Source organism: Trichomycterus rosablanca, chromosome 12 (assembly GCF_030014385.1).
Source record: "Trichomycterus rosablanca isolate fTriRos1 chromosome 12, fTriRos1.hap1, whole genome shotgun sequence".
Classification (NCBI taxonomy): domain Eukaryota; kingdom Metazoa; phylum Chordata; class Actinopteri; order Siluriformes; family Trichomycteridae; genus Trichomycterus; species Trichomycterus rosablanca.
In genome coordinates this window covers 27,129,868-27,157,225 of record NC_085999.1, presented here as the reverse complement: position 1 = coordinate 27,157,225, position 27,358 = coordinate 27,129,868, and the positions used below count along the sequence as shown (strand labels likewise).

The following is a 27,358-nucleotide window of genomic DNA, read 5'->3' as shown; positions in this document are numbered from 1 at the left end:
TAAGATAACTTATAAACAAAATAAGCTAAAATACAGGCAGTGACCTGCCATTGTACTTCAAGTTTACATTATATCGTATCGCATCGTATATCGCCACTTCTCAAAAGCATATCGAGATATGAGTTTTTTAGTCATATCGCACAGCCCTGTTAGCACTGCGCTAGTGAGTTGAATGGTAGCATATTATTTAATACAATGTAATGCAAGCAGACCGTTAAAGACCTACAGTCCAGTATCTGAAACTGATTTTCTTTCTATTCCTCTTTCACAGCTGTCTTTTTCTGGATTTGATCCATCACAGAGCTGCATGTGTAAGTGTGCGTCCAGCAATGGAACCCTGGCCTGTAGTGGCCTGGGTCCTAATGCTGACTTCCATCGCTGATTGGATGAAGACTGTTCAATCAAGAGACTTCACAGAAAAGGACATCATATTCCTCCATCCATCGAGTAAGTATGTTAACCTTAGTTCAGAAATAGGTGACAGGACATCAGAGCAACTGAACAAAGTTGAATGGACTGATTGATCTTATTTGAATCAAGATAATGTGGACAGCTGGACAAGATGCACTGTATGATGAACCATCTCAGCCTGCTGGTAATATCATAGGACCAGATACTACAGAATATACACAGTCGAGTCACATTATTATGAGCACCAGCTAATATCCAGAGTAACCGCCGTATGCAGCACGGACAGCAGCTAGACGGGCTGGGAGTGACTCAATAAGGTCCTGGTAGGTTGTCACAGGTATCTGGAGCCCTGCTGACTACAGTGCATCCTACAGCTCCTGGATGGTGCATGGGGAAGGATCCATAGAGCGAACACACAGATCGAGGTGATCTCACAGATGCTCAATTGGGTTTAAGTCTGGGAAATTAGGGGGCCAGGGTGGTACTTGGAAGTCTTGGTCATGCTTTTCCAACCAGTGTCGGACATTTCTAGCCATGTGACATGTCGCATTGTCTTGCTGGAAGATCCCATGCGCCCCAGGGAAGACAATTTTACCCATGGTACTTTCACCCATGAGAGCAACAAGGGATATATGTGCAGACAGCCTTATATACCCACCAAGCCAGCTCAAGAAACACGACGTCCTTCATGAACTACGTGCTGCCGACATCTAAAGTAGAAAGTGGTCATAATAATGTGACTCGACTGTGTAGATTTCTTGATGATTCCATGTTCTGACAGAATATTAGGTGGGTGATCACATGACACAGGAGACTTGCAATTAAGTCAACAACTTTGAACGGTTCAAAACTCACCAAGGTCCACAAAGCTTGAATACATTTGCACAATTGAGTGTCACCAAATCACAATCAGTATGTCTCACAATGTGTGTGGTTAATGTTCACTAAGAAAATAAAACAGGCAAAATCAAACAGGAAACATTAACAAATTATAGTGAAATATTTAACTAAATGTAGATTAACACAAATAAAACTTAAAAATAAATCTTGCATCCACAATGGGTTTGCTCATGCTGCCATGCTGCCAAACAGAAGAGCAGCTTAGGTATGGGGATACATAGTGACAGAAGCAGGGGAAGGGGTGGGGCCAGACCTGCTCAGGTTTTTAACACACCTTAATCCTGAAATGTAGCTGATTCATGTCATTTTTTTATGGCTCTTCACTTAATTTAAAAAAAGTAAATATTGGATATCGTCTAATTGTGATGTACACCGATCAGCCATAACATTAAAACCACCTTTTGGTTTCTACACACACTGTCCATTTTATCAGCTCCACTTACCATATAGGAGCACTTTGTAGTTCTACAATTACTGACTGTAGTCCATCTGTTTCTCTACATACCTTTTTATCCTGCTTTCACCCTGTTCTTCAATGGTCATGACCACCACAGAGCAGGTATTATTTAGGTGGTGGATCATTATAAGCACTGCAGTGACACTGACATAGTGGTGGTGTGTTAGTGTGTGTTGTGCTGGTATGAGTGGATCAGACACAGACGCGCTGCTGGAATTTTTAAATACCGTGTCTACTCACTGTCCACTCTATTAGACCCTCCTACCTAGCTGGTCCACCTTATAGATGTAAAGTCAGAGACGACCACTCATCTATTGCTGCTGTTTGATTTAGTCATCTTCTAGACCTTCATCAGTGGTCACAGAACGCTACCCATGGAACGCTGTTGGCTGGATATTTTTGGTTGGTGGACTATTCTCAGTCCAGCAGTGACAGTGAGGTGTTTAAAAACTCCAGCAGCGCTGCTGTGTCTTATCCACTCATACCAGCACAACACACACTAACACACCACCACCATGTCAGTGTCACTGCAGTGCTGAGAATGATGGCTGGTAACATAGCAGGTTTTAAGCTGTATTGTTCTACACTGATGTACTGGGCACTATACTGAACCTATATGGGTGACTATATGGGTAGTGTGTTATACTGGTATAAGTAAATCAGGTGCAGCAGCAGGTTCGTTGGTATAAAATACATTTGGCTTTTTTATTAGGGACACACAGTGTGTGAGACAGGTCACATGATGCTCTTGGCTTCAGACTTACCTAAAGTAATATTACCTTTTTATTGTTGTTGAACTCCCAAGAGTGGTTGACCACAAACTTGTTATCTTACAGGGGACTCAATTAATGGATGGAGTAGACGGTAGACAAAGGATACAAAGCGACTTTATATCCATAAATTGCATCAACATGGTTGGTATAGACATGAATGTGTGTAGAAAGTAGGTGTATTTTATAAGGTGGCCAGTAAGATTTTTTTAAGGTTGACCGATACCTCTGGCCCTATTCTGTGCTCATAACAGTTGTAAGTGAGTTAATAAACAGTGAAAACCAGGATCCCTTCTAACACAGAGGTATACGGGGTATACAGGAATACGTCCTTTGGAGTGTGAGATCATTGACTACAATGGGTCAGACCTCCCAAGATCAGTTTAGCAGTGTGTCGGCTTTCCGGGATTAAGATGGAGATATCCGTGTTGGCTCGGTGCCCCAGTGAGGAGACTGTGTGTGCATGTGTGTGTTTGCTAGAAGGAAATCAGTAGGGAGGTAATAGAGGCATTAGGGACCAGTAAGAGCTGAAAAGTGAAAAGTTTGGGTTTGTTGTACAGTAGCTCACATGTGCCTTTAAAGAGGTTGCAGCTAGCGTAATGGAGGCGAAATATTGAATATTTGAAAAGTCTGTATGTTTTTCTTCCTAACTTTCAGTTTTTTTTCCAGCAGAAAAATTTAAATGAATAAGGGTGGCCTATGAAAGTACTAAAAAGTTTATAAGAGGTTCATTACAGACATCAGATGCATTGTTGTGTTTGTACATATACAGTATAGTCAATATAGTAAATAATGTAATATTCTTAAAACATAGTAAAAAAAAACTATGTAAACAACCCTTCAATAAATGGTTGCACCACCTTAAGGAGCAGTGACTGCTATAAATGACACCATCGTCATTTATCTATTGTGTTTTTTGCTACGCTTTGGCCTTGTCAGGGTCACAGTGGGTCTGATTGGTTGGGCGAGAGGCAGAAAACACCTCAGTTCATCACAGGGCAAACACGCACACTCACACCTAGGGTGGGTTCTACAGTAGTACCTCTAATTGGCATGACTGCATGTCTTTGGATTTGTGGGAGAAAACCGGAGCACCTGGAGGAAACCCAGGTGTACACAGGGCGAACATACAAACTCCACACAGAAAGGACCCTCGTCTCCCGGTCGGGGAATTGAATCACAGCCTTTCTTGCTGTAAATCGATAGTGCTACCCAGGCGCCATTGCGATGCCTAAACATCATTTATAATTGAATAATTAGATGTGGGTAGGTGGGTGTTAAAGCTCAGGTAAAAAAGACATGTTAACAGACCCAGAAACCTACAAGCTCTAACTCTAGCTCTAACTACAAGAGCTTATCTGTAAAGGTTTTTTATGCATAATAAAACTGTAGGGATTAACCATTCACTCTCCCACTTCTTTATTTTCGTATCAGACTGACTCTACATACTGTCTTGTTTCTCCTTACAGCTACTCCATACCCAGGAGGATTTAAGTGTTTCACATGTGAGGAAGCAGCTGACAATTATGAGTGTAATCGCTGGGCGCCAGATTTCTACTGCCCACAGGGTAAGCCTATCATTTATTTGTTTGACCCACAAGTCAGGTTTTTGTTCTTTATGAGTCTGCATCATCAAACCACAAACTTTAGAGTGGTCTCATGACAGGCTGATTCAATTATACATGTTCATGGCTGTAAATATATAATTAGAACTGATAATAATGTACTGAGGTTTGTCCGTGTGTACCAGCTGGTCTTAGCGCTTGGTTTTAGAACGAGGACACCAGCTACTTGTAAGAGGAATTTTGATGGTACCATCTCATCCAGGGGTAAATGATGCACATGTGCCTGGGCTATTCACATCATTTTAAAGATAACAGGATTCATCTGACCAGTCAATCACACAGCCATAAACTCAGAAGGGTTCGAAGCTGTGTGCTGTGACTCATTCTCCTAATCAACAATATTAAAACACTATTAAATTAATAAATCTTGGCCGCTCAGGTGGCACAGCGGTAAAGTACGCTAGCACACCAGAGTTGGGGTTTCGAATACATTGTCTAGAATCTCAACAATTGGCTGTTTTTCAGGGTTAGGGGTAAAAAGTTGGATCATAGGTCCTCATAACTGGTGCAACGGCGGCCCCTGCTGGCTGACTGATGGCGCCTGCAAAGGGCTGAGGAATAATGCTGATGGGGTGTGGCCCTCCGTACACAGTGCCCGTCGGTGTATGAACTCGACTCGTTCAGGTGAAAAATGCAGCCTGTACTGACTGTACGTGCCGGAGGGGGTGTATGTCAGTTGAGAGATGTCCTCAGTCAGCGGTGAAGGGTCGAATCAGTATAGAGGACGCATTCAGGGTAATTGGACACGACTAGATTGGGGGGGGGGTGATTGGGGGAAAAAAAGTGAAAAAAAAAAAAAAAAAAAAAAAAAAAAAAAAAAAAAACATCTTGTGTTGGTCTGTACCAGATGCCATAGACTTCATTTCCTTTGGCAACAGTGAGTCTTGGCCACCCAACAACCTGCCAGCGGTTTGTGGCTTGTCTCATCTCAGATCACTGTCTGTCTGTGAGCACCACCTTGATGTTTGGAAATACTGCAACCCAGTCATCTGGCCATAACGATTTGGTCCTTTTTAAAGTCCCTCGGGTCTTCATGCTGATCCATGTGTTGCATTCAAGACATAAACTAAGAGGATCTACCATCAGCCCATGCAAATGCACTGTTACAAAATATGCATTGTCATGCAAATCCTAATGCTTCGGCTCATCAGTGTACTTCCCTGTATGTCTGCTTTATTTTTATTTTTAAACTTGCTATAACTATCATCTAAGGTTTATTTAAAGTGCTTCATTAATAGCTCTCACAACCTATTTCTTTGAAGTGGAATTTCTTTTAGTGATAAGCACTACTTGACATGAGACTGCATTTTTAAACTATTTAAAGGCCCAGAGAGATATTTTACTATCACACCAGCACAGGGATTCTGAAGTCTGGGAGTCCGTAGCCCTGTCTGCAGTCGACAAATTGGCTACTTATCTTCTGGGTAGGAATGACCATATTAGGGCATGGGGTCTTCAATACTGTGTAAGGACCCTGGTTAGTAGCCCGTGGCATCTGTACAGAAATGGATGAACGTGGTGATCTGTGCATGACTCTCCTCACAGTGGGCGAAACTGACCTCCCATGCAAATTCACCAAAGTAAAAGAAAAAGAAGTGGTCAATGAGAAAATGAGTGTTTTATATAGCTGCATTTTACCATGCTTTGTTAAAGCAATAAGCCACGAGAGGCCGTACGTTACTGTGATTTTAGCACGGGGATGACGTTTTTGGCACGACGCGAAGCGGAGTCATAACATCATAGCAGTAACGCACGGTCTCGAGTGGCTTATTGCTTTTATAAATCGGCGGTCAACATAAAATACAATAAATACAACAATGTTTAATCATAAATGTATTTATTGTGTATAAACTTACAATAAAGCATTCTTCCGCGACGCAAGGTAATCCGAGTAACAGTGTTGCTAGGCAACATGAGGGCCAAAATAACATTAACTTTTTCTATTCAGTGGCGTATTAATATGGAATGATGTGAGGTGGTCCTAGGTGTGCGTTTATCGGGGATTTTACAACGGCTTCGAACGCGGCTCAGCCAATCAGATTTTAGGACCGGAACTATCCGTTTTATAATTTACTATAATTCTAATAAATGCATGTTGACTTTGTTTTAATCACAGAGACTAAATATTGCTACACTAGTCATACCCTTGACTGGATTGGGAACACATTAGCAGTAATGAAGCGCTGTGCTGCTTTGGAGGACTGCCTTTCTACAGGCTGCAACAACATGAATAATGAAGGAAACAAGGTATGTGCAACTGAAGCATCCTTAAGCACTTCAGACATCAACCCTATTCAGTCAGGATTAGTTTCTTGGGGTGACCAAAAAATAATAATAATAGTAATAATAACACATGGTGTTTTTTCACAATTCTACAATATTACTTTGCATGCATTTAATAACAGAAAGAATGTACACAGTGTTTATGCTTTTCTTTTTAAAGATAAGACAAAAAAAATCTACACTTCAATCTACAACCCAAGTTGGGACAGTATGGAAAATGCAAATAAAACAAAAAAGCAGTGTTCCTTACATTTACCTTTTTTTTGATTGCAGACAGAATGAACAGAATGAGATATTTCATGTTTTGTCTGCTCAATGTCACGGTGGGGCTAAGGACTAGACAAAGACAAGACAAAGGGGGCGGACACACGCAGAGATGTAGGGCAAGATATTTATTAAAGAACTAAACAAGGGAATGACAAGAGTATGGAACATGAACTAGGTACACGGACTGGGAACACGGACTGGGAACACGGACTGGGAACACGGACTGGGAACACGGACTGGGAACACGGACTGGGAACACGGACTGGGAACACGGACTGGGAACACGGGCTAAACGCAGGCTGGGAACACGGGCTAAACGCAGACTGGGAACACTGGCTAAACGCAGGCTGGGAACACTGGCTAAACGCAGGCTGGGAACACTGGCTAAACGCAGGCTAGGAACACTGGCTAAACGCAGGCTAGGAACACTGGCTAAACGCAGGCTAGGAACACTGGCTAAACGCAGGCTAGGAACACTGGCTAAACGCAGGCTAGGAACACTGGCTAAACGCAGGCTAGGAACACTGGCTAAACGCAGGCTAGGAACACTGGCTAAACGCAGGCTAGGAACACTGGCTAAACGCAGGCTAGGAACACTGGCTAAACGCAGGCTAGGAACACTGGCTAAACGCAGGCTAGGAACACTGGCTAAACGCAGGCTAGGAACACTGGCTAAACGCAGGCTAGGAACACTGGCTAAACGCAGGCTAGGAACACTGGCTAAACGCAGGCTAGGAACACTGGCTAAACGCAGGCTAGGAACACTGGCTAAACGCAGGCTAGGAACACTGGCTAAACGCAGGCTAGGAACACTGGCTAAACGCAGGCTAGGAACACTGGCTAAACGCAGGCTAGGAACACTGGCTAAACGCAGGCTAGGAACACTGGCTAAACGCAGGCTAGGAACACTGGCTAAACGCAGGCTAGGAACACTGGCTAAACGCAGGCTAGGAACACTGGCTAAACGCAGGCTAGGAACACTGGCTAAACGCAGGCTAGGAACACTGGCTAAACGCAGGCTAGGAACACTGGCTAAACGCAGGCTAGGAACACTGGCTAAACGCAGGCTAGGAACACTGGCTAAACGCAGGCTAGGAACACTGGCTAAACGCAGGCTAGGAACACTGGCTAAACGCAGGCTAGGAACACTGGCTAAACGCAGGCTAGGAACACTGGCTAAACGCAGGCTAGGAACACTGGCTAAACGCAGGCTAGGAACACTGGCTAAACGCAGGCTAGGAACACTGGCTAAACGCAGGCTAGGAACACTGGCTAAACGCAGGCTAGGAACACTGGCTAAACGCAGGCTAGGAACACTGGCTAAACGCAGGCTAGGAACACTGGCTAAACGCAGGCTAGGAACACTGGCTAAACGCAGGCTAGGAACACTGGCTAAACGCAGGCTAGGAACACTGGCTAAACGCAGGCTAGGAACACTGGCTAAACGCAGGCTAGGAACACTGGCTAAACGCAGGCTAGGAACACTGGCTAAACGCAGGCTAGGAACACTGGCTAAACGCAGGCTAGGAACACTGGCTAAACGCAGGCTAGGAACACTGGCTAAACGCAGGCTAGGAACACTGGCTAAACGCAGGCTAGGAACACTGGCTAAACGCAGGCTAGGAACACTGGCTAAACGCAGGCTAGGAACACTGGCTAAACGCAGGCTAGGAACACTGGCTAAACGCAGGCTAGGAACACTGGCTAAACGCAGGCTAGGAACACTGGCTAAACGCAGGCTAGGAACACTGGCTAAACGCAGGCTAGGAACACTGGCTAAACGCAGGCTAGGAACACTGGCTAAACGCAGGCTAGGAACACTGGCTAAACGCAGGCTAGGAACACTGGCTAAACGCAGGCTAGGAACACTGGCTAAACGCAGGCTAGGAACACTGGCTAAACGCAGGCTAGGAACACTGGCTAAACGCAGGCTAGGAACACTGGCTAAACGCAGGCTAGGAACACTGGCTAAACGCAGGCTAGGAACACTGGCTAAACGCAGGCTAGGAACACTGGCTAAACGCAGGCTAGGAACACTGGCTAAACGCAGGCTAGGAACACTGGCTAAACGCAGGCTAGGAACACTGGCTAAACGCAGGCTAGGAACACTGGCTAAACGCAGGCTAGGAACACTGGCTAAACGCAGGCTAGGAACACTGGCTAAACGCAGGCTAGGAACACTGGCTAAACGCAGGCTAGGAACACTGGCTAAACGCAGGCTAGGAACACTGGCTAAACGCAGGCTAGGAACACTGGCTAAACGCAGGCTAGGAACACTGGCTAAACGCAGGCTAGGAACACTGGCTAAACGCAGGCTAGGAACACTGGCTAAACGCAGGCTAGGAACACTGGCTAAACGCAGGCTAGGAACACTGGCTAAACGCAGGCTAGGAACACTGGCTAAACGCAGGCTAGGAACACTGGCTAAACGCAGGCTAGGAACACTGGCTAAACGCAGGCTAGGAACACTGGCTAAACGCAGGCTAGGAACACTGGCTAAACGCAGGCTAGGAACACTGGCTAAACGCAGGCTAGGAACACTGGCTAAACGCAGGCTAGGAACACTGGCTAAACGCAGGCTAGGAACACTGGCTAAACGCAGGCTAGGAACACTGGCTAAACGCAGGCTAGGAACACTGGCTAAACGCAGGCTAGGAACACTGGCTAAACGCAGGCTAGGAACACTGGCTAAACGCAGGCTAGGAACACTGGCTAAACGCAGGCTAGGAACACTGGCTAAACGCAGGCTAGGAACACTGGCTAAACGCAGGCTAGGAACACTGGCTAAACGCAGGCTAGGAACACTGGCTAAACGCAGGCTAGGAACACTGGCTAAACGCAGGCTAGGAACACTGGCTAAACGCAGGCTAGGAACACTGGCTAAACGCAGGCTAGGAACACTGGCTAAACGCAGGCTAGGAACACTGGCTAAACGCAGGCTAGGAACACTGGCTAAACGCAGGCTAGGAACACTGGCTAAACGCAGGCTAGGAACACTGGCTAAACGCAGGCTAGGAACACTGGCTAAACGCAGGCTAGGAACACTGGCTAAACGCAGGCTAGGAACACTGGCTAAACGCAGGCTAGGAACACTGGCTAAACGCAGGCTAGGAACACTGGCTAAACGCAGGCTAGGAACACTGGCTAAACGCAGGCTAGGAACACTGGCTAAACGCAGGCTAGGAACACCTGGCTAAACGCAGGCTAGGAACACCGGCTAAACGCAGGCTAGGAACACCGGCTAAACGCAGGCTAGGAACACCGGCTAAACGCAGGCTAGGAACACCGGCTAAACGCAGGCTAGGAACACCGGCTAAACGCAGGCTAGGAACACCGGCTAAACGCAGGCTAGGAACACCGGCTAAACGCAGGCTAGGAACACCGGCTAAACGCAGGCTAGGAACACCGGCTAAACGCAGGCTAGGAACACCGGCTAAACGCAGGCTAGGAACACCGGCTAAACGCAGGCTAGGAACACCGGCTAAACGCAGGCTAGGAACACCGGCTAAACGCAGGCTAGGAACACCGGCTAAACGCAGGCTAGGAACACCGGCTAAACGCAGGCTAGGAACACCGGCTAAACGCAGGCTAGGAACACCGGCTAAACGCAGGCTAGGAACACCGGCTAAACGCAGGCTAGGAACACCGGCTAAACGCAGGCTAGGAACACCGGCTAAACGCAGGCTAGGAACACCGGCTAAACGCAGGCTAGGAACACCGGCTAAACGCAGGCTAGGAACACCGGCTAAACGCAGGCTAGGAACACCGGCTAAACGCAGGCTAGGAACACCGGCTAAACGCAGGCTAGGAACACCGGCTAAACGCAGGCTAGGAACACCGGCTAAACGCAGGCTAGGAACACCGGCTAAACGCAGGCTAGGAACCACCGGCTAAAACGCAGGCTAGGAACTGTCTACGCGCTAACGCAGGCTAGGAACACCGCTAAACGGGCAAGGGGCTAGGAACGAGGGGACCGGCTAAACCACCGCAGGCTAGGAACACCGGCTCTAAACGCAGGCTAGAGAAACCGGCTAAACGCAGGCATCTGTCTCGCGTGTGAACGCAGGCTAGGAACACCGGCTAAACGCAGGCTAGGAACACCGGCTAAACGCAGGCTAGGAACACCGGCTAAACGCAGGCTAGGAACACCGGCTAAACGCAGGCTAGGAACACCGGCTAAACGCAGGCTAGGAACACCGGCTAAACGCAGGCTAGGAACACCGGCTAAACGCAGGCTAGGAACACCGGCTAAACGCAGGCTAGGAACACCGGCTAAACGCAGGCTAGGAACACCGGCTAAACGCAGGCTAGGAACACCGGCTAAACGCAGGCTAGGAACACCGGCTAAACGCAGGCTAGGAACACCGGCTAAACGCAGGCTAGGAACACCGGCTAAACGCAGGCTAGGAACACCGGCTAAACGCAGGCTAGGAACACCGGCTAAACGCAGGCTAGGAACACCGGCTAAACGCAGGCTAGGAACACCGGCTAAACGCAGGCTAGGAACACCGGCTAAACGCAGGCTAGGAACACCGGCTAAACGCAGGCTAGGAACACCGGCTAAACGCAGGCTAGGAACACCGGCTAAACGCAGGCTAGGAACACCGGCTAAACGCAGGCTAGGAACACCGGCTAAACGCAGGCTAGGAACACCGGCTAAACGCAGGCTAGGAACACCGGCTAAACGCAGGCTAGGAACACCGGCTAAACGCAGGCTAGGAACACCGGCTAAACGCAGGCTAGGAACACCGGCTAAACGCAGGCTAGGAACACCGGCTAAACGCAGGCTAGGAACACCGGCTAAACGCAGGCTAGGAACACCGGCTAAACGCAGGCTAGGAACACCGGCTAAACGCAGGCTAGGAACACCGGCTAAACGCAGGCTAGGAACACCGGCTAAACGCAGGCTAGGAACACCGGCTAAACGCAGGCTAGGAACACCGGCTAAACGCAGGCTAGGAACACCGGCTAAACGCAGGCTAGGAACACCGGCTAAACGCAGGCTAGGAACACCGGCTAAACGCAGGCTAGGAACACCGGCTAAACGCAGGCTAGGAACACCGGCTAAACGCAGGCTAGGAACACCGGCTAAACGCAGGCTAGGAACACCGGCTAAACGCAGGCTAGGAACACCGGCTAAACGCAGGCTAGGAACACCGGCTAAACGCAGGCTAGGAACACCGGCTAAACGCAGGCTAGGAACACCGGCTAAACGCAGGCTAGGAACACCGGCTAAACGCAGGCTAGGAACACCGGCTAAACGCAGGCTAGGAACACCGGCTAAACGCAGGCTAGGAACACCGGCTAAACGCAGGCTAGGAACACCGGCTAAACGCAGGCTAGGAACACCGGCTAAACGCAGGCTAGGAACACCGGCTAAACGCAGGCTAGGAACACCGGCTAAACGCAGGCTAGGAACACCGGCTAAACGCAGGCTAGGAACACCGGCTAAACGCAGGCTAGGAACACCGGCTAAACGCAGGCTAGGAACACCGGCTAAACGCAGGCTAGGAACACCGGCTAAACGCAGGCTAGGAACACCGGCTAAACGCAGGCTAGGAACACCGGCTAAACGCAGGCTAGGAACACCGGCTAAACGCAGGCTAGGAACACCGGCTAAACGCAGGCTAGGAACACCGGCTAAACGCAGGCTAGGAACACCGGCTAAACGCAGGCTAGGAACACCGGCTAAACGCAGGCTAGGAACACCGGCTAAACGCAGGCTAGGAACACCGGCTAAACGCAGGCTAGGAACACCGGCTAAACGCAGGCTAGGAACACCGGCTAAACGCAGGCTAGGAACACCGGCTAAACGCAGGCTAGGAACGACCGGCTAAACGCAGGCTAGGAACACCGGCTAAACGCAGGCTAGGAACACCGGCTAAACGCAGGCTAGGAACACCGGCTAAACGCAGGCTAGGAACACCGGCTAAACGCAGGCTAGGAACACCGGCTAAACGCAGGCTAGGAACACCGGCTAAACGCAGGCTAGGAACACCGGCTAAACGCAGGCTAGGAACACCGGCTAAACGCAGGCTAGGAACACCGGCTAAACGCAGGCTAGGAACACCGGCTAAACGCAGGCTAGGAACACCGGCTAAACGCAGGCTAGGAACACCGGCTAAACGCAGGCTAGGAACACCGGCTAAACGCAGGCTAGGAACACCGGCTAAACGCAGGCTAGGAACACCGGCTAAACGCAGGCTAGGAACACCGGCTAAACGCAGGCTAGGAACACCGGCTAAACGCAGGCTAGGAACACCGGCTAAACGCAGGCTAGGAACACCGGCTAACGCAGGCTAGGAACACCGGCTAAACGCAGGCTAGGAACACCGGCTAAACGCAGGCTAGGAACACCGGCTAAACGCAGGCTAGGAACACCGGCTAAACGCAGGCTAGGAACACCGGCTAAACGCAGGCTAGGAACACCGGCTAAACGCAGGCTAGGAACACCGGCTAAACGCAGGCTAGGAACACCGGCTAAACGCAGGCTAGGAACACCGGCTAAACGCAGGCTAGGAACACCGGCTAAACGCAGGCTAGGAACACCGGCTAAACGCAGGCTAGGAACACCGGCTAAACGCAGGCTAGGAACACCGGCTAAACGCAGGCTAGGAACACCGGCTAAACGCAGGCTAGGAACACCGGCTAAACGCAGGCTAGGAACACCGGCTAAACGCAGGCTAGGAACACCGGCTAAACGCAGGCTAGGAACACCGGCTAAACGCAGGCTAGGAACACCGGCTAAACGCAGGCTAGGAACACCGGCTAAACGCAGGCTAGGAACACCGGCTAAACGCAGGCTAGGAACACCGGCTAAACGCAGGCTAGGAACACCGGCTAAACGCAGGCTAGGAACACCGGCTAAACGCAGGCTAGGAACACCGGCTAAACGCAGGCTAGGAACACCGGCTAAACGCAGGCTAGGAACACCGGCTAAACGCAGGCTAGGAACACCGGCTAAACGCAGGCTAGGAACACCGGCTAAACGCAGGCTAGGAACACCGGCTAAACGCAGGCTAGGAACACCGGCTAAACGCAGGCTAGGAACACCGGCTAAACGCAGGCTAGGAACACCGGCTAAACGCAGGCTAGGAACACCGGCTAAACGCAGGCTAGGAACACCGGCTAAACGCAGGCTAGGAACGCAGGCTAAACGCAGGCTAGGAACACCGGCTAAACGCAGGCTAGGAACACCGGCTAAACGCAGGCTAGGAACGCAGGCTAAACGCAGGCTAGGAACACCGGCTAAACGCAGGCTAGGAACGCAGGCTAAACGCAGGCTAGGAACACCGGCTAAACGCAGGCTAGGAACGCAGGCTAAACGCAGGCTAGGAACACCGGCTAAACGCAGGCTAGGAACACCGGCTAAACGCAGGCTAGGAACACCGGCTAAACGCAGGCTAGGAACACCGGCTAAACGCAGGCTAGGAACACCGGCTAAACGCAGGCTAGGAACACCGGCTAAACGCAGGCTAGGAACACCGGCTAAACGCAGGCTAGGAACACCGGCTAAACGCAGGCTAGGAACACCGGCTAAACGCAGGCTAGGAACACCGGCTAAACGCAGGCTAGGAACACCGGCTAAACGCAGGCTAGGAACACCGGCTAAACGCAGGCTAGGAACACCGGCTAAACGCAGGCTAGGAACACCGGCTAAACGCAGGCTAGGAACACCGGCTAAACGCAGGCTAGGAACACCGGCTAAACGCAGGCTAGGAACACCGGCTAAACGCAGGCTAGGAACACCGGCTAAACGCAGGCTAGGAACGCAGGCTAAACGCAGGCTAGGAACGCAGGCTAAACGCAGGCTAGGAACACCGGCTAAACGCAGGCTAGGAACACCGGCTAAACGCAGGCTAGGAACACCGGCTAAACGCAGGCTAGGAACACCGGCTAAACGCAGGCTAGGAACACCGGCTAAACGCAGGCTAGGAACACCGGCTAAACGCAGGCTAGGAACACCGGCTAAACGCAGGCTAGGAACACCGGCTAAACGCAGGCTAGGAACACCGGCTAAACGCAGGCTAGGAACACCGGCTAAACGCAGGCTAGGAACACCGGCTAAACGCAGGCTAGGAACACCGGCTAAACGCAGGCTAGGAACACCGGCTAAACGCAGGCTAGGAACACCGGCTAAACGCAGGCTAGGAACACCGGCTAAACGCAGGCTAGGAACACCGGCTAAACGCAGGCTAGGAACACCGGCTAAACGCAGGCTAGGAACACCGGCTAAACGCAGGCTAGGAACACCGGCTAAACGCAGGCTAGGAACACCGGCTAAACGCAGGCTAGGAACACCGGCTAAACGCAGGCTAGGAACACCGGCTAAACGCAGGCTAGGAACACCGGCTAAACGCAGGCTAGGAACACCGGCTAAACGCAGGCTAGGAACACCGGCTAAACGCAGGCTAGGAACACCGGCTAAACGCAGGCTAGGAACACCGGCTAAACGCAGGCTAGGAACACCGGCTAAACGCAGGCTAGGAACACCGGCTAAACGCAGGCTAGGAACACCGGCTAAACGCAGGCTAGGAACACCGGCTAAACGCAGGCTAGGAACACCGGCTAAACGCAGGCTAGGAACACCGGCTAAACGCAGGCTAGGAACACCGGCTAAACGCAGGCTAGGAACACCGGCTAAACGCAGGCTAGGAACACCGGCTAAACGCAGGCTAGGAACACCGGCTAAACGCAGGCTAGGAACACCGGCTAAACGCAGGCTAGGAACACCGGCTAAACGCAGGCTAGGAACACCGGCTAAACGCAGGCTAGGAACACCGGCTAAACGCAGGCTAGGAACACCGGCTAAACGCAGGCTAGGAACACCGGCTAAACGCAGGCTAGGAACACCGGCTAAACGCAGGCTAGGAACACCGGCTAAACGCAGGCTAGGAACACCGGCTAAACGCAGGCTAGGAACACCGGCTAAACGCAGGCTAGGAACACCGGCTAAACGCAGGCTAGGAACACCGGCTAAACGCAGGCTAGGAACACCGGCTAAACGCAGGCTAGGAACACCGGCTAAACGCAGGCTAGGAACACCGGCTAAACGCAGGCTAGGAACACCGGCTAAACGCAGGCTAGGAACACCGGCTAAACGCAGGCTAGGAACACCGGCTAAACGCAGGCTAGGAACACCGGCTAAACGCAGGCTAGGAACACCGGCTAAACGCAGGCTAGGAACACCGGCTAAACGCAGGCTAGGAACACCGGCTAAACGCAGGCTAGGAACACCGGCTAAACGCAGGCTAGGAACACCGGCTAAACGCAGGCTAGGAACACCGGCTAAACGCAGGCTAGGAACACCGGCTAAACGCAGGCTAGGAACACCGGCTAAACGCAGGCTAGGAACACCGGCTAAACGCAGGCTAGGAACACCGGCTAAACGCAGGCTAGGAACACCGGCTAAACGCAGGCTAGGAACACCGGCTAAACGCAGGCTAGGAACACCGGCTAAACGCAGGCTAGGAACACCGGCTAAACGCAGGCTAGGAACACCGGCTAAACGCAGGCTAGGAACACCGGCTAAACGCAGGCTAGGAACACCGGCTAAACGCAGGCTAGGAACACCGGCTAAACGCAGGCTAGGAACACCGGCTAAACGCAGGCTAGGAACACCGGCTAAACGCAGGCTAGGAACACCGGCTAAACGCAGGCTAGGAACACCGGCTAAACGCAGGCTAGGAACACCGGCTAAACGCAGGCTAGGAACACCGGCTAAACGCAGGCTAGGAACACCGGCTAAACGCAGGCTAGGAACACCGGCTAAACGCAGGCTAGGAACACCGGCTAAACGCAGGCTAGGAACACCGGCTAAACGCAGGCTAGGAACACCGGCTAAACGCAGGCTAGGAACACCGGCTAAACGCAGGCTAGGAACACCGGCTAAACGCAGGCTAGGAACACCGGCTAAACGCAGGCTAGGAACACCGGCTAAACGCAGGCTAGGAACACTGGCTAAACGCAGGCTAGGAACACTGGCTAAACGCAGGCTAGGAACACTGGCTAAACGCAGGCTAGGAACACTGGCTAAACGCAGGCTAGGAACACTGGCTAAACACAGACTAGGAACACAAACTAGGAACTGACTACAAACAAGTGCAAGAAACATAGAGCAAACCAGAGTCCAAAGAAACCAAAGTAATCACCTAGGAAGTCCAACACAAACAAGTCAAAAATAACCACCATAAACCAAAATAACCCCTGCCAGCCTGTTCCTCAGCTCTCCTTTTTAAACTGGTCCCTGATTAGGAACAGCTGGGGCTGATTGCTCAGGGGGACCAATCAGGAGTGAGGCATGGCAGGAGTGAGTGTGCTCACGGAGAAGAGGGGCGTGGCACATATGAGCACACCAAGGCTAGCAGTGTGACAGATGCCCCTCCCAAAGGCACTACACCTGGAGTGCCTTAAAAAACAAAAACAAGGAGGTCCTGGGCCCTGCGGGGTAAATTTGAAGTCATTAAAAATTCTCAGGCAGGCATGACAAAAGTTCAGAAGCGCCGTCGGTGGGTGCTGATAAAGAACCAGGAGCACCTTTGGAGACAGGAGTGCCATCAGGGGGCACCGACTCGGGAACAAGAGCGCCATCGGAGGGCGCCAACTCGGGAACAGAAGCACCATCAAAGGACACCAAATCTGGAACAGGAGTGCCGTCGGAGGACACCAACTCTGGAACAGGAGTGCCGTCGGAGGACACCAACTCTGGAACAGGAGTGCCGTCGGAGGACACCAACTCGGGAACAGAAGTGCCATCAGGGGGCACCAAATCGGGAACAGGAGCGTCGCCGAGGGACGCCCATTCGGGAACAGAAGTGCCATCAGGGGGCACCAACTCGGGAACAGGAGCGCCGTCGAGGGACGCCCACTCGAGAACAAAAATCAACTGCGGTGAGCCTGGCGAAGCGGCTTCGGGAGTCAGCTGCGGTGAGCCTGGCGAAGAGGCTTCGGGAGTCAGCTGCGGTGAGCCTGGCGAAGAGGCTTCGGGAGTCAGCTGCGGTGAGCCTGGCGAAGAGGCTTCGGGAGTCAGCTGCGGTGAGCCTGGCGAAGAGGCTTCGGGAGTCAGCTGCGGTGAGCCTGGCGAAGAGGCTTCGGGAGTCAGCTGCGGTGAGCCTGGCGAAGAGGCTTCGGGAGTCAGCTGCGGTGAGCCTGGCGAAGAGGCTTCGGGAGTCAGCTGCGGTGAGCCTGGCGAAGAGGCTTCGGGAGTCAGCTGCGGTGAGCCTGGCGAAGAGGCTTCGGGAGTCAGCTGCGGTGAGCCTGGCGAAGAGGCTTCGGGAGTCAGCTGCGGTGAGCCTGGCGAAGAGGCTTCGGGAGTCAGCTGAGAGGACCCTTGAGAAGAGGCATCCGGAGTCAGCTGTGTGGACTCTTGAGAAGAGGCGTCCGGAGTCAGCTGCGTGGAGCCTGGCGAAGAGGCGTCCGGAGTCAGCTGCGTGGACCCTTGAGAAGAGGCGTCCGGAGTCAGCTGCGTGGACCCTTGAGAAGAGGCGTCCGGAGTCAGCTGCGTGGACCCTTGAGAAGAGGCGTCCGGAGTCAGCTGCAAAAACACTGGAGAAACGTCATTAATCAGCTGCACAAATCCTTGAGAATCTCCTTGATTCAGCTGTGAGGACTCTGGAGTGGTGTCCAAAGTCACTTGCGAAAACACTGGAGAAACGTCAGTCAGCTGCGAGGACCCTGGAGAGGCGTCCAAAGTCAGCTGCGAAAACACTAGAGAAACATCCCTCAGCTGTGAGGACCCTGGAGAGGCGTCCGAAGTTAACTGCGAAAACACTGGAGAAACGTCATTAATCAACTGCACACATCCTTGAGAAACTCCTAAATTAAGCGGTGAGGACCCTGGAGAGGCGTCCGAAGTCACTTGCGAAAACACTGGAGAAACAGTACTCAACTGTGAGGACCCTGGAGAGGTGTCCGAAGTCACTTGCAAAAACACTGGGGAAACGTCACTTAGCTGCGAGTACCCTGGAGAGGCGTCCGAAGTTAGCTGCGAAAACACTGGAGAGGCGTCCGAAATCAGCTGCTTGGACCCTGGATATGCGTCAAAAGTCAGCTGTTTGGACCCTGGAAAGACCGGACTCAGCTGCGAAAACACTGGCGAGGCGTCCGGAATCAGCTGCTTGCACCCTGGATATGCGTCAGAAGTCAGCTGTTTGGACCCTGGAGAAACTGGACTCAGCTGCGAAAACACTGGAGAGGCATCCGAAATCAGCTGCTTGGACCCTGGATATGCGTCAGAAGTCAGCTGTTTGGACCCTGGAGAAACTGGACTCAGCTGCGAAAACACTGGAGAGGCGTCCGAAATCAGCTGCTTGGACCCTGGATATGCATCAGAAGTCAGCTGTTTGGACCCTGGAGAAACTGGACTCAGCTGCGAAAACACTGGAGACATTGGACAGACTTGGACAGACGAACTCGGCCTAGGACTGACCCGAACTTGAGAACACGGCACTGGGGCCGGTGAACAAACAAAAAGACCCCTGGAGCCCTTGGGGTGACGACGAGAAAATTGAGCTCGCATGAGGGCCTCAAACTCTTGCACAGAGTTCAGCACTGCTCCCTTCTCAGTCCAGAGCTGCCTCGCCCATTCTCGCGCAGCACCCTTCAGCCTTGACATCATGAACATCACCTTTTGTGTTTCAGAAGGCTGCGGGTCGAGAAGGTTTTGCAGGTAGAGCTGGCTCTGAAGCAGAAAGCCCTCAACCAAAAGGTCGCTTCCATCATAGGGAGCTGGCTTGTAAAGTAAGAAGGTTAGAGGAAACCTCATGGAGTCAAACTCCGGAAAATTACTAAGACTAAACATCTCGCTGTGTCCTAGAGAGGGGTTATTATGTCACGGTGGGGCTAAGGACTAGACAAAGACAAGACAAAGGGGGCGGACACACACGCAGAGATGTAGGGCAAGATATTTATTAAAGAACTAAACAAGGGAATGACAAGAGTATGGAACATGAACTAGGTACACGGACTGGGAACACAGACTGGGAACACAGACTGGGAATATAAACTAGGGATACAGACTAAACATAGGTTAGGAACATAGGCTAAACATAAGCTAGGAACATTGGCTAAACACAGGCTAGGAACACTGGCTAAACACAGGCTAGGAACACTGGCTAAACACAGGCTAGGAACACAAACTAAACATAAACTAGGGACATTGGCTAAACACAGGCTAGGAACACTGGCTAAACACAGGCTAGGAACACTGGCTAAACGCAGGCTAGGAACACTGGCTAAACGCAGGCTAGGAACACTGGCTAAACGCAGGCTAGGAACACTGGCTAAACGCAGGCTAGGAACACTGGCTAAACGCAGGCTAGGAACACTGGCTAAACACAGGCTAGGAACACTGGCTAAACACACTGGCTAAACACTGGCTAAACACACTGGCTAAACACAGGCTAGGAACACTGGCTAAACACAGGCTAGGAACACTGGCTAAACACAGACTAGGAACACAAACTAGGAACTGACTACAAACAAGTGCAAGAAACATAGAGCAAACCAGAGTCCAAAGAAACCAAAGTAATCACCTAGGAAGTCCAACACAAACAAGTCAAAAATAACCACCATAAACCAAAATAACCCCTGCCAGCCTGTTCCTCAGCTCTCCTTTTTAAACTGGTCCCTGATTAGGAACAGCTGGGGCTGATTGCTCAGGGGGACCAATCAGGAGTGAGGCATGGCAGGAGTGAGTGTGCTCACGGAGAAGAGGGGCGTGGCACATATGAGCACACCAAGGCTAGCAGTGTGACACTCAACTTCATTTCATTTATTAATAAACATCCATTCCTGCATTTCAGGCCTTCAACACATTCCAAAAAAAGTTTGGACAGGGGCAATTTAGGGCTAGTAATGAGGTGAAAAAATGAAAAAGGGTGCAAGCTTAAGCTGAATGCCCGTGATCTTTGATCCCTCAGACGGCACTGCATCAAGAACTGCCACTCAACAATAGCTGATATAACCACATGGGTGAGGGATTACTTTGGCAAACCTTTGTCAAGCACTACAATACAGAGTTACATTCACAAATGCCACTTAAAACTTAACTGTGTAAAAAAGAAGCCTTATGTTAACCATGTCCAGAAGCGGCGTCGACTTCTCTGGGCTTGGAGGCATCTAGGATGGACCATCACACAGTGGAAACGTGTATTGTGGTCAGATGAATCAGCATTCCAGGTTTTTTTTGAAAAAAAATGGAGTGTGTGTTCCGGACCAAAGGCGAAAAGGACCATCCAGACTGTTATCAGCAACAAGTCCAGAAGCCAGGGTCTGTCATTGTGTGGGGCTGTGTCAGTGCCCTTGGCAAAGGTCATTTACACTTCTGTGATGGCAGCATTAATGCAGAAAAGTACATTGAGATCTTAGAGCAACATGTACTGCCTTCAAAACGTCATCTTTTCCAGGGACGTCCATGTATTTTTCAACAAGACAATGCAAAACTACATGCTGCACACATTACAAAGGCATGGCTGAGGAAGAAGAGCCTGTCTGCAGTTCTGACCTGTCCCCAATAGAGAATGTGTGAAGAATTTTTAAACGAAAAAGGCAACATAGACGACCCCGTACTGTTGCACATCTTAAGACGTGTTTGCAGGAAGAATGAGACAAAATAAAAGCTGAAACACTAAATCACTTGGTATCCTCGGTGCTAAAACGTCTTTTAAGTGTGGTGAAAAGGAATGGCAACATTACAGAGTGGTAAATGCTTTACTGTCCCAACTTATTTGGAATGTGTTGGATGTTTATTAATTAATGAAATGAAGTTGAGCAGATAAAACATGAAATATCTCAGGTTCATCCTGTCTGCAATCAAATAAAAGTCAAAGTAAATGTGAGAAACTCTGTGTTTTTTATTATTTGCATTTTCATTCTCTCTTACACAGTTCACCCACGTTCACCTCCAAGATTGTCATCCAGTCAATACAAAACACGATCTCGTGACACACATCCCTGTCCGAAACCTCACAGCACGAGGGACACAGCATACTCAAACACCACTTTACACTAATCCACAAGTCCTTGATGATAGATTCCAATGTAGAACAGTGAGACCTGGGTTAGACTGTCTACACTCAATATGCAGTCTGCTTAATCTATGCTGAAAGATTTGCGTCTGCTTTTCCCCATCAGTCACCCTGTGGCTAATCTGGTACATTTAGTAGAAAATAAGAAGTAAAAAAAACAAAGGGGAAAGGACATGATCTCAGAAGATAGACTGGAAGCTCCCTAGAGGTTAAGAAAGTGAGTGAGTGAGTAAATTGGGAGTAAAATGTCATGCAAATGGAAAGTAGTTAATAAATACAGTATATTGTTATATACAGACCCATAGTGTCTAGGGTATTGTAGTGTTTTCTCCCATGTCATTTTTTAAAAGAAATTTTATGTAACAGTGGTCGGTGGAAACACATTCAATTAGATGTTCTTGTACATGTGCTTGTATATATGCTTTTTAAAAAATCTTTCTTGTTTATTTTGTAATGTTTTTGTCTAATTACTTACTGTATAGGTGTGTATATCCTGTTGTGAGGGGAACATCTGTAACATGCCTCTTCCCCAAAATGAGACAGATGCCATCTTCACCACCACGTCACCCTTAAATAGCAGCCATCAACCTGCAGAAGATTATAAACTGTTGTTCTTGCTTTTTATGCAGGTCCTCATCCTCAGTCGTGCTTGACCTACATGTTCACTATGTTCAATTTACCTACTTCAGCAATAATGTACAAGGTCACATGATCAGCTGCCCAAGAGTCACCAATGCAATAACCGTTTTCCTCTAAAATGCTTCCATTTAGGGTTTGCAACCACAAAGATACATTATTACAATGTCTTGTTAGAAATTAAACATAAAACATGGTTACAAGATATTTTCATGACAGAACCATTTGATAGTATAGAAACATAAGCATTGGGCAGCATGGTGGCTCGGTGGGTAGCACTGTCACCTCACAGCAAGAAGGTCCTGGGTTGGATTTCCAGGTAGAGCATTCCGGGTCCTTTCTGTGTGGAGTTTGCATGTTCTCCCTGTGTCTGTGTGTGTTTCCTCCGGAAACTCTTGTTTCCTTCCACAGTCCAAATACGTGCAGTCAGGTTAATTGGAGCTACTAAAATTGCCCTAGGTGTGAATGTGTGTGTGTGTATTTTTGCCCTGTGATGGCCTGGTGACCTGTCCAGGGTGTTTCCTATTTTTCACCTGATAAATTGTATCTACCACGACCCTGAATAGGATAAAGTGGTTAAACAGACAATTCATGGATGGATGGATGAATGGAAAAGTAAGCAAATGAGAGTGTGAATTTAACCATACTGTGTTCATAATCCAGAGCCCTATTGGAAATACTAGGTTAATGGGCTGTTCGAATCCAAATTTCAGTCAGTTACTGTTGATATTATGTATCAATAAGTATTTTAGACAAGCACGTTGGGTGTGTAGGTGACTTTGAGGCACAGCAGGTACTGTGGGATCTGCACAGCCCATACATCTCACTGTAAGATGTTCTCCTTGTAACATTCCATTAAGAGAACTGGTTGCGCTGAAGTGAATTATCTCCAGGTTTGATTGAATGTGAATGAATGCGTGTGTGTCTGATGTGCTGCAATAGGCTGGCATAGGCTTGGGACAACTGTGACAACAAGCTGAATAAGGCGACTCCTAAACAATCAAAACTGGTCATTTTGATTCAACCAGAACATGAGGATGAAGTAACCAAATAAAACTGAATGAATGCTTTGGAAGAGCAATGACTGGAAGAATTTACAATCACAAGGTGTTACCTCCCACAAATGAAGTGTTATGTTTAGTTCACCTGTTTGCATTGCTGTCTTTGATTACTTATCAGATACTTCATTCACAGCAATGTTCTTTTACTTTTCAAGCATGTTTTATAAAATATACAGTCAAGATAAAAGAGCAGTGTGTGTTGACTTGTTGAAACGAGAACCTTAATTATTTATAGATAGAGAAAAATAGTAGGTTAATAAACTGTCTGTGGCCAAAGGAACCTCACCATGAGATTGTTGGGCATCCCATTCCAAAACTACGGGCATTCATTGGAATGTCTCCCTTTTTTGCAACAATAACGGCGCCCACCCTTGAGTAAAGGCTTTCCATAAGATGCAGGAGTGTGTCAGGGGAACTGGTGTCCATTTAATTAATAAAGCATTTGTAAGGTCAGGTACTGGCTCATAATCAATGGTTAAAATCATCTTAACGCTGCTCAGTGGGTTTACCTGGCTTTGTGCACAAGGTCAGTCATGCTGAAACAGCCTTTTTCTTCAGCTGTTGCAACAATAGCTTTCTTTTTTTTACCCCCAATTTTCCTTCCAATCTAGTCGTATCCAGTTACCTGATTGCATTTTGCTAACTTCCCCTCCTGACGGAGGAGAGACATGACTAACACACGTCCCCTCCAACACGTGTTAAGTTACCGACTGCTTCTCTTCACCTGTACGAGGCAATTTCATATGGGGCTCAGTCTCATGTATGGAGAGTCATGCACCGATCTCCATTATCCCCCATCTCGGTGCAGGCACCATCGATCAGCCAGCAGAAGTCATAATTGCATCAGGCGAGTTCATATGGGGCTCAGTCTCTCGTATGAGGAGTCACACACCGATCCCCATTATTCCCCGTCTTTGTGCAGGCGCCATCGATCAGCCAGCAGAGGTCGTACTTGCAGCAGTTATGAGAAATACTTATAGGCATCCAACCCAACAGTCTAGCCAATCATCGTTCATGTAGGCACCTAGCTGAGATTCGAACTCACAAGCTTCAGATGTCAGCTCTGGTGTGCTAGTGGGTTCCACCCGAGCACAGTGATTCATTTATTTTATATCATTGATTTTATACACCTGCTAGCAATGGATGTGGCTGAAACATCTGGATTCAGTAATTAACAGGGGTGTCCACATACTTTTGGCCATGTAGTATATATTAACCAAAACACAAAAAACTGTACATGTGTTGTTTATATGTGAATTAATTTATTTCTTGTACCATACCTTTATTGTAGGACGCTGAGATGAAATTGTATTGCCTACTGTACAGGTCACAGCGTGGATTTAAAAATATGTGCCAGATTTTCAGCTCACATGAGAATTTACACTGATCAGCCATAACATGAAAACCACCTCCTTGTTTCTACACTCACTGTCCATTTTATCATTCAACTCCACTTACCATATAGAAGCACTTTGTAGTTCTACAATTACTGACTGTAGTCCATCTGTTTCTCTGCATGCTTTGTTAGCCTCCTTTCATGCTGTTCTTCAATGAGTCTCTACCAGGACCACTACAGAGCAGGTATTATTTGGGTGGTGGATCATTCTCAGCACTGCAGTGACAGTGACATGGTGGTGGTGTGTTAGTGTGTGTTGTGCTGGTATGAGGGGATAAGACAAAGCAGTGCTGATGGAGTTTTTAAACACATCACTGTCACTGCTGGACTGAGAATAGTCCACCAACCAAAAACATCCAGCCAACAGCGCCCCGTGGGCAGCGTCCTGTGACCACTGATGAAAGTCTAGAAGATGACCAACTCAAGCAGCAGCAATAGATGAGCGATCGTCTCTGATGTTACATCTACAAGGTGGACCAACTAGGTAGGAGTGTCTAATAGAGTGGACAGTGAGTGGACACGGTATTTAAAAACTCCAGCAGCGCTGCTGTGTCTGATCCACTCAAACCAGCACAACACACACTAACACACCACCACCATGTCAGTGTCACTGCAGTGCTGAGAATGATTCTAAATAGTGTCTGCTCTGTGGTGGTGCTGTTGGGGTCGTGACCATTGAAGAACAGGGTGAAAGCAGGTTAAAAAGCATGCAGAGAAACAGATGGACTACAGTCAGTAATTGTAGAACTACTATATGTTAAGTGGAGCTGATTAAATGGACAGTGAGTGTCGAAACAAGGTGGTTTTAATGTTATGGCTGATCAGTGTATATCACAAAAGCACTTGTGTACAGATGTATGTGTATGTGTTGATCACGGAGGGTTTAGTATTCGTCTTGAATCTGTTTTTCTGCCATTTAAAGAGCATGTGGTCTCTGCCCTTTTCCTTTTTATGTGTTTATTATCATTGGTAGACACTGCTGAATGGTATACTGTGACCTTATTGTAATTCATCACCGTGTACGCGAAGTGGTCATAAAAACGCAGTGCTTGCATTTACAGTGTTATTGTTCATGTATGATTTGTGTAGATGGACTGGTCAGGAATCAAAAACAAAGAGTTGTTTCCTTTTTTCCTTCTAGCCAAGCATGGAATGTGCTGTTCTGTGTATTGCAATGTGTTTTTGTGTTTTGCTGCTGTAAAAGAAATGACATGCTGGTTCCTTATAAGTAACAGAAGGGCTAACATAATTTTGGGTCTTCACTGTGGCTCAGGTAATTGTATACCTTTAAACTAAACAGTGCCAGTTACATGAGGATAAGCCTTGTGCCTAACAGTAAAAAGTGTGCATGTCCAGTTTTGGAAACCCCTTTTTTATTGTCTGTAAACTTTTCGTACATATTTTGTAAATATTTTTTGTATATAAGTTACATGGATACACCAAGTATAAAACAGTATAAAAATGTACCACTGTTTATCGGTTTGAAGTGTCATTCATTTATTGTCTGTTTTACCACTTTATCCCATTCAGGGACACGGTGGGTGCGATTCACTGGGTGAAAGCTAGGAAACACCCCAGACAGGTCGCCAGTCCATCACAGGATGTGCACACACACATTTACACATTTAGTAGCTCTGATTAACTTAATTAGACTGCATGTCTTTGGACTTGTGGGAGGAAACCAGAGCTCTTGGAGGAAACCCACACAGACACGGGGAGAACATGCAAACTCCATACAGAAAGGACCCAGACTGTTTCTTCTAGAATCCAAACTCGGGACCTTCTTGCTGTGAGGTGACCGTGCCACCCACTGAGCCGCTGTCTAATTGATCTAAATTAGTCAATTTTTTACTATATTGTGAATTGAATAACTGGCATTTTTAGCCTTAAAAAATATATATTATTTTTGTTTCAGATTGCCCCTCTTTTTCCCTCAGTTTATATCCACAGGCTAGCACACACTCCTCCAAAATGTGTATTCCTCTTCCACTTGTGTCAGCATCTTAACAAGACAGTAGGTATTATTGCTGTGGCAAGAGGATCCAACAAGGATCAGGATTGTCAAAAGAAATAAAAATATATCAGTCTGGAATGGTTACAAAACCATTTCTAAGGCTCTGGGACTTCAGAAAACCACAGTGAACGTCATTATCTTCAAATGAAGTAAACGGAAGAGAATCTTCCTAGGCTAGGCCTACCATAGATATTCAAGGAGTGTATTGACAATAAGATAAGACTTTATTGATCCCCTTTGGGAAATTAACTAAAATTTTAGGTTCCACCATGTAAGAATGCACAAATATACACCGTCTAGGCATAACATTATGACCACTGACAGGTGAGGTGAACAACACTGATTATCTCTTCATCACGGCACCTGTTAGTGGGTGGGATATATTAGGCAGCAAGTGAACATTTTATCCTCAAAGTTGATGTGTTAGAAGCAGGAAAAATGGGTGAGCGTAAGGATTTGAGCAAGTTTGACAAGGGCCAAATTATGATGGCTAGACGACTGGGTTAGAGCAT

General features: G+C 48.6%; 1 protein-coding gene across 1 annotated transcript; it reads left to right on the top strand.

The window, feature by feature from the left end:
* The first annotated feature begins 329 nt into the window (after window positions 1-329).
* Window positions 330-22,392, top strand: lypd6 (LY6/PLAUR domain containing 6). Its single transcript, XM_063005399.1, has 4 exons — window positions 330-447; window positions 4,008-4,106; window positions 6,280-6,410; window positions 22,222-22,392. The coding sequence occupies exons 1-4, from the start codon at window positions 330-332 to the stop codon at window positions 22,390-22,392; spliced, it is 519 nt and encodes a 172-aa protein (XP_062861469.1).
* Window positions 22,393-27,358: the final 4,966 nt, after the last annotated feature.

Coding starts and splice junctions, on each gene's coding strand:
- lypd6 (XM_063005399.1), top strand. CDS start 330: ATGGAACCCTGGCCTGTAGTGGCCTGGGTCCTAATGCTGACTTCCATC. Junction 4,107..6,279: donor AGATTTCTACTGCCCACAGG/GTAAGCCTATCA, acceptor TTTTAATCACAG/AGACTAAATATTGCTACACT. Junction 6,411..22,221: donor TGAATAATGAAGGAAACAAG/GTATGTGCAACT, acceptor CTTACTGTATAG/GTGTGTATATCCTGTTGTGA.